The sequence below is a fragment of the Hyalella azteca genome, unplaced genomic scaffold (assembly GCF_000764305.2).
Source record: "Hyalella azteca isolate HAZT.00-mixed unplaced genomic scaffold, Hazt_2.0.2 contig2829, whole genome shotgun sequence".
In the NCBI taxonomy this organism is placed as follows: Eukaryota; Metazoa; Arthropoda; class Malacostraca; order Amphipoda; family Hyalellidae; genus Hyalella; species Hyalella azteca.
Genome location: NW_025933087.1, coordinates 4,786 through 13,207, shown reverse-complemented (window position 1 = coordinate 13,207; position 8,422 = coordinate 4,786). Strand labels below are relative to the sequence as shown.

General features: G+C 34.7%; 1 protein-coding gene across 1 annotated transcript; it reads right to left on the bottom strand.

Annotated features, from left to right (window-relative positions):
• Positions 1-5,613: 5,613 nt before the first annotated feature.
• LOC108670463 lies at positions 5,614-7,765 on the bottom strand. Its single transcript, XM_018157942.2, has 5 exons — positions 7,616-7,765; positions 7,211-7,359; positions 6,898-6,998; positions 6,535-6,669; positions 5,614-6,156 (listed from the first exon to the last, which is right to left on the bottom strand). The coding sequence occupies exons 1-5, from the start codon at positions 7,678-7,680 to the stop codon at positions 5,845-5,847; spliced, it is 762 nt and encodes a 253-aa protein (XP_018013431.1). The 5' UTR covers positions 7,681-7,765; the 3' UTR covers positions 5,614-5,844.
• Positions 7,766-8,422: the final 657 nt, after the last annotated feature.

Sequence of the window (8,422 nt, the reverse complement as noted above, 5' to 3'; positions counted from 1 at the left end):
ATATAATCTGGAAATAGTAAATCGCTAGGATTTTATATTCTTGTCGTACCCCTAGGACTAAGTTGTTCATAACTAGTCCTGTTTATTTCGATATAATGTTAGGTCTTGTTTAGGTTTTATGTCTGTCTTTGAATTTTGACTTTTAAAGTGATTTTATTCATTTTTAGTTTAGTCGAACTGATGATGGAGCTGGACTCCGAAACGTTTTCAATATCGATATGGTGAATTTTCTTGGCGTTTTCTTTGCTTTTAAATTCCTTGTGAACTTGCGATATAAGCAGACTAATGATATAAGTACGCATTACTTCAAAAATGTGCATCTGCATGTGAGGAAGAACATTCGAAAGTTATGATTGATAAATAAAGGATATTTAATGTTTTCTATCTTAAAAGTTATTTCTCAGATTTTCTCTGATTTACTCAACAAGGTTTTTGAGAAGGCGGATTCTAAAAATTTCAATGAAATGCTGATTATACATGACCGTCAGTCCTTCACTATTCATACTCGTATGTACGCATGTCAACCTTAAATGTTATATTTAATTGAATGTTTAGAAAACAACTTTCAAGTGTTGAGCCTGTTCACTAAGAAATACTGAAAAATAAATGTTCAGCAGCTTGACGGCTATGAACTATGAACGTGTCACTGTCTCGTTATTTCGATTATCTTTTGATTTTTTTCAACATCCTCGAAGTCACATGCTAACAGAAGTGCAAAGTAGTTTACTAGAGATTGCATTCTCTTTTAAGCTTAATAAATTTTTTAAGTCTAGTGCATTTTTTTCTGGTTCATTAACGCTTTTGCAAACAGATCAACGAAAAACAAAACAAGTACATTGAAGTCTTGCATAATATGCTTCGTTAATGCTGAATTCAAAAATAAATTGAACCATTGTAAAGTAGGGTAAGCATTTTAAAAATAAATTTTATATATAACATTGATCTGATTTATATGTTTCCGTATGCAAAATATTCTTTGAAAACCGGTAAATTTAGACCAGCAGTCTTGAAACACCAGTATTTTCTGAACTATTACAGTAGTTCATGAGCACTGGCAGCTATCACCTCTTATATGTTTTCGATCAACTACTTTTTTCCAAAAAACGCATCTTACATCTACCAAGCGCAACTCGCGTTCACTTTTTGTCAGATGCAAAATTTTCAATCCACGTTAAGGGGCAATAATTTGACGTCAATTGTGCGTCATCGTTCGTAATTTTCCAGCCAAAATATTCGTGAAGTATGAAAAAGAAGAAGAGCTGCCGTCAGCCGGCCGCACTCGAGCACTTATGCTAACACGATCTCTTTAACTTGAGCTCCTGACGATTGGAAGCTGACAACAAATTTCTCTTTTCGCAGGGAACGAGGCAAACCAATTTCATTATCGAAATTTGCTAATTATAGGATTATTCTTCGTTTTTTTCCGGACATTTAAATTTACTTCCTAACAATAATGATAATAAAGTAATTTGAAAGCATTTATGTTCTCACTGTATAATTAACACCAATTAAGCTTGTTTTTCTGGATAATTAAAAGCACGCTGATATATTTTAATCTGTGATTAATTACACGTCTGATATTTTTATGTTTTTTCATTCATTAATGTATTTCAACGAAAGCAATAATCAAATAATCACTGAGCTTTAAGTTTCAGACCTTATAATTGAAATTTTTATCTAATTGTTTGAGTTTAATATAATGATGTAAAATTGTTTTAAATAATAATTATCAGGTGACTGCTCCTAACTGATCCCGGCATCACTCATATTCTGAGTTGGATCCTTCTCCAACTCCACATTAACATATTACACTAATTTGGTGGAACACAATCTCATTTGTTTCAACATTCGGCCTAATTAATAAATTCAGTAGCGGCTAAGCCCACATACTTTTAATTAAAATTATTACTCACTACGAGTTGTAAACTTGACATATTTCTCGAGTTTGGTCAAAGGACATAGATTAAATTGCGACAATTAAAAGTAAAGAACTTAATTCCTGGCGTCTAAACCCACGCACCAGATATTTTATTACGGCCATTGTAATTGTGCAAATGTAATATAGTTCCAAATGCAATATAATTCCAAATTTTGATGAATCAAAACTCTATTTGTGAGAGTAATTGGTTAATTGATTAATTTGGATTACAGCCATGGTAATTGTGCAAATGTAATCTAATTCCAAATTTTAATGAGTTAAAACTCTATTGGTGGAGAGTAATATGTTAATCTATTAATTTGGATACGACTATGCTCACATACCTTTAATTATCACCGCCCCTGCGCAGGTGCGAAATTAACATACGAGGAATGTGCGTTTTAAAATAATGCGGTAAATCACCCAGGTATGAGGATTTAGTCGGATATTAATTAATAAATTTACCGAAAGCTGCCGAAAATAATTCAAAAATAATAATGAGCAATATTATCATTAAGAATGAAAAATATCTCATTTTATTCTCTAAAATATAACACGTTTGAGATCCGTGGTATAAAATCAACCAGTGAGAACTATTTTATTCAATTTTTTTATTTCATTCACCTGACCAATTGAACTTGGAACCATAGAGTCTGGATTTTTAGTTTAGCGGTTAAAATCTCGGTTAGCAATTTAGGCTGAATTTCTAGCTGGAATATATTGCAATTTGCCCTTTTCTGGTGAACCTTTCCTTAAATTCCTAATATCAGATGCGCAGGTAATTTTTTTTCGTTTCGGCATCCAATGCATGGTGGAGTTCCATTAGAGCATAACTATGATAGACTTTCTTAAAAAATCATCAAATGTTGGCCGAAATTCGCATTCACATGCAATTTCGAAATCTTTTTCAAAACGAATCGGATTTGAAAATATTTTAGAGCGACGCGAAGCTGGCATTGGATTCAACTCTATCTTGGACACAAAATTTTTCCTAGGTTACTAGTTAACTCGATCATTTATTATTCGCATGAACAAATTTTGCGTGCAGTACTCAGGAAAAATTTGATCTTGAATATGTTGGTCAAATGCTTTTTGTTTCTATATACGTTTGTTTATGCGTGTGTTTGAAACCTGATGCAATAAATATATTGAGGTGATTTGGACGCTTTCTCATCATACTTATTGGGATATATTAATGGGACCTGAAAATATATTTTGGGTAGGAGTTTAGTAAAGCACTGCAAAACTGATAGAATAAGATTGGATCCAATTCCGAAACTTTAAAACTTTATTTATCAGATTGGTAGTTTAAATTTATTTTAAAATTTGGAACATCTTTTTCATATTTTGAAACATGAATCAAGTGTGAGTTTTATGATCTATGTAAAATGCAGTTTTGAACGGTGAATTAACAACAACTAGTTGCTTATCAATCATTTTTGTTATAAAATCAAACATAATTCTTTTGAAATTTTTTCTTTAAAGTCCTTAAAAATTGAACTACTCACAATATTATCATTCTATTGCTCTAGAAAATCTTTGAGGTGCATAAATTGGCAGTATAGTGGAATCAAGTAAATACCATGTAAATAAATACTATTTTTCTTCCATTCGTCGTATCTGCTGATTTCATCGTGCTAGATAATTATTGATACATAACTAATTTATCACGATGACTTCTCAATGAGATTTTGGGCTCATGCATTGAAGGGATTCAAGTTGAAGAAGGACTCCAATAATAGTAACATTTTAATTCGACTGTCCGACGCCTAATCGTATCTCAGAGAGCCGAAATTTTCTGTTGGTGAATCTAAAATAAAGTTAATAACGCAGCACAACACGGAGCCTTATTAAAGAATGACATATTCAAGCTTCATATCATTGAAGTATTTATTCAATGTAGAACAGGCCTTGACGGAGTTCCCGAATATTAAAGCTGTTATTTGCGCTCCATGAAATTCTTATCAATGGTTACGATGGGACTGAAATCAATATTGTGTATTATTATTTTATAATAACCGAGAGAGGTATCTAAATGTAATACAATTCCTACTTAAGTTGGTGGGAAAGTTCTAATTATGCGGTGAAAAACTGGACATTTCTCTCTACGTAGACATTGGCAGATCCTTCTTTTAAAACACTGATTCTCCCATCCTTGGGCGTGCACAATGCACATAGTATGAGTTATACTATGCTATGATGATAGAAAAAGACTGGTGATTGGCAGGGTTCACCTATTATTTCACTCAAATTTAGTTATGCATGTTAAAAATTGTGCATTTTAAGTAATGACTACAAAAAATAAAAGTGCTGAACTGAGCTGCAGAACATTTTTATGAAACAATGAATTTTTCGCGTTTGAGCGCGTTAAAAACCTGCTGAGTATTTTGCCAAAATTTAAAAAATTCCGGCTCTGCAGTAAAACTTTTTAACAGCTTTTATACATCACTCACGACCAAGCACCGCTTCAAGATATGAAATGACTTTAAAATTCACCGATATCTAAATCATTTCCTCTCTAAAATTCGAGCATCTTTTGTTAACCGCAATTTTGCGTTTGCTTCATGCCCTTTAAAAAAAGTATTTCTCCGCTCGTCGAATTATCCACGGAACGGTAAAAAAAAGACCTAATGAGCTTTCATTTTAACTTTGCGGAATAAGTTAACCCGAAGAACATATGTGAACTGAACAGGGACTATATCGCGGGAACTTAGCATTAGCACATAAGAGGATTTCAAGGACTCGTCGGGGGAGACTTCAATAGAGCGCCGAGTCAGGTCCTTGGAGCGGCAAAGCTCTGACGTACATATATGCTGGCCTATAAAATATACCTTTCATACGAGACACGGGAATTGCGTGCAAATACTGAATTAATGCCAAAAATATGAGAAATTGTTGGCAGTTGTTATGAGTTGTTAAAAAATTGCTCTAATTGACAGTGAATACTGTGCGTTTCATGTTTTCTTGTAGAAACAAATGGTATTCGACATACAAATATGGCTTCTCTTCAACCACTCTCCGTCATTCCCGTTATCATTTCAGCCTTAGGCTTTACGACGTCTCTCTAACATTTCTCTGTCCCCAAACATATGTTCGCGAAACTTACTTCAAGTTACAGACAGCGATGTGTCTCTCGAAAATTAATGCATCGCCTCTACCACTTAAATTTAGCTATTGGTTACTTGGGTTTCTTTTGTTTACTTTTCTTATGCGTATATATTTAATAAATATTTGTAATAACCTCATGATTTGAATGCGCGTTCAACATGGAGAGATTTGGGCAACAGACAACCCAACATTTTATCCGCAACATAAGGGTCAATCAAAACAACATTCATGCAGATAATGTATTGTAAATTATTTTGAACAGCTTGGGCGAAATAATAAAAAAAGTTCCATCGTTGAAGTTTTCAGAAACGTTTTCAATCTGTCAGGAGAAGAAAAAACAAGTGCACAGGTTCGAAGGACAACAACAAGCCACTAATTTTGAAGGGCATGGAAGTCTAAAAACAATATGATATGATTTCAGATTATATATAAGTTTAAAATGATTGGTTATACGATTATTTATTTGAACTTATAATCAAGTAACATTAAATTATTGAACTTATCGAATTCTAATAATTTCAAGTGCATCAAATAGCAATTTCTTGACACAAAATATATTATATTATATATATATATATAATATATTATAAATATACATCAATACATCTCGAAATGCTTCACTTCTTCAGAACAGTGTTAATTTAATTTTTCAATAAAATAACAAGTCTTGATCTGATCCTGGTAATAGTAGGACTTTATTGCGTTTATTGTTTCGCAGACTACAATGATCTCCCGATTAGAGAATTTCTACTGCGAATGGACGTATTGACTGGAGAAAGCGGTCCCCTAATTATTATTGTGCACCTGTTGTGAACACTTCAAAGCCGGCAGGCAGATGAAGGCATGAGGACCAGAAATAGCAGGCCAGTGTACTTTTCCTTATCCTGGCCAGTGTTCTTTTCCTTATTCTGACCAGTGTTCTTTTCCTTATCCTGGCCAGTGTTCTTTTCCTTATCCTGGCCAGTGTTCTTTTCCTTATCCTGGCCAGTGTTCTTTTCCTTATCCTGGCCAGTGTTCTTTTCCTTATCATGGCCAGTGTTCTTTTCCTTATCCTGGCCAGTGTTCTTTTCCTTATCCTGGCCAGTGTACTTTTCCGCCTCCGTGGCGATGCATGCGGCCTTCTCTAGGAACTGTTTGTGATGGTTCATTATATCAATAAAAAGAGGAAGAATGCTTAGAATTTTTGTGATATTTCTATTCAATATTATTTAAAGAAATTTGAGAGGTAAAATGATATGCGACACAAATTCACAGATAATCATATGTCACATTGGCATCAGAAAAGGGGATTATCGGATCAAAGAAACTTGCTAGTTAGAATGAAATTTCAACGCGTATTTTAACAGGAACTAAGAATGATTTGTATATATTTCCATATACTCGTAAATAAAATTATCACTCTGCTTCCAAGTTAATATTTGACATAAATTCAGTTCGAAATAATCTTAACTTATTGCCCTGCTATGAAATAACTTTGAGCGTGTCCAGCCAAGGCAAGAAAGGCTTACCGCGTAGTTGTTGATGGTAGTGCCACATTTTTTCACTCCGAAGTCGAACTGCGCTGCGTCGCAGGCAGGGCTGCTGGTCCAAAGCTTGTACTTGGCTATGATCGAAGTGCTGTCTATGGAGCCATCATCCTTCAACTAGAAATAAATAAATGAGTGCTGTATTCACATTTACTGGGGCTGAAACTTCATAATATAATTTAATAACTAATGAAATTGTTCGAAATAGATATCTTTGATGATGCAATATATATAACGTTGGTCACATTTTGATCTGTGCAACACCACAAATAGGGTAAGCTAATATTCAAAGTGGAGTTCATAACAGATTATGAAAAAGCATCTTGGCGATATTTCCAGACTTACGAAACCCTGTTTTCCCGCAACACATTTCATGTAGGGAGCTGCGAGAACTTCGCACTTCTGATCGCCGACAGTGAACTTGTAGTCTTTGCAGGCAGGATTACCTGCAGAACACGTAAGTTGTTACTTATTGTTTTAGATCTCTTATGAATTCACGATCTTTTCACCCACTATTTCACGACACGTCTCTAGATAACACCAATAATTAAAAAGACAAAGTCTAAAGCTGAGTTGTTGAAACGAAAAAATATCAATTCGGCGAATTGCCCAATTTCAGTTCAACCAATTGATGGTAATAAATTATGCAATATCTAACCTGAGAGGGCGGTCCAGGCTGCACTTCCCTCTGGATCCGACTTGCAGGCGACGAAGTTAGGTGTATCGTATGCGGACGCCACCATGTTGTTCAGGGCCTTTCCACACCCACTTGTACTTGTTTTCACAACCACTTGTTTCCCACTTGTACTTGGGTACAGAAATGAATACGAACATATAAACCACGTAAGTAATATTATAAGATAAACATTTCACATTTTAGTAAGGGAAACAAGTATTAGCCATAGCTCTAAATGCAACATTTTCGCAACTATTACAGCACTGAGTTGTAGTGGCTGTACAAAATTAAAGCACAAAGCAATATCATCTAATAATTTATTATATGGGATAAAGGTGAACAGGAGGGGAGAGCACAGCGGCCGAATGCAATTGCTGAGTTAATTACCCTTCAACACCGGAGTAGGCAAAGGCTGCCGTGAGAAGAAGGACAAGACAGACAGATTTCATCATGTTGGTAGTCGAAAGGCTTAAGCGGCAAGAGGCTAAGGCAAAACACGTCGTGAACGAAAGGCTGTTAGAACTCTTGTGACTTGGTACGATACATGATCTGCCTTTATAGCTTTATGGTATTATTGAAACAGTTGCTTTTATTTGTTGATCGCGTGCTTACAGCTGTCTGTCAGTGATATCCGTCACCACAGCCAATATGGCATCTCGCTCCACAATTAATTGTTGAAATTTAGATTAAACTGTTTGTTAGGAAAATTTAAACTCTCTGGTTGACAAAATTAAAAATATTTAAATAAAGGGGAAATATAAGCGAATATGATAGAATTATGTTTGACTTTTCTAATTTTTTTTTTCATGGAAAGTTATTCGCTAGAAGAACCTCCATTTCTATTGGAACAAATTGTTTTTCGTTACACGTGTATGTATATCTGATAAGAAGACCAAATCCTTGGTGCTCAGCGTTGGTTCAGGTGAAGTGGCAAAGCTCGTAAATAGACGCTCCAAAGCATTTGCAAAGACGTCAAAGCTGATAATGTGACTGATGACTTCGGATCGCAAATGATCACATTTCAGTTTGTTTAGCTGAACTTGCACCTCGACATGATCATTCTAAATCGTACGGTGTCAGCGTTATCTTTATAAATCCTGAGCTGCTTCATGACTTGATTCGACATTACAATGAACATTCTAGCGTGTGACGTTCTGGGTTGCATGCCAGTCACAATCATTACAATCCATAGGC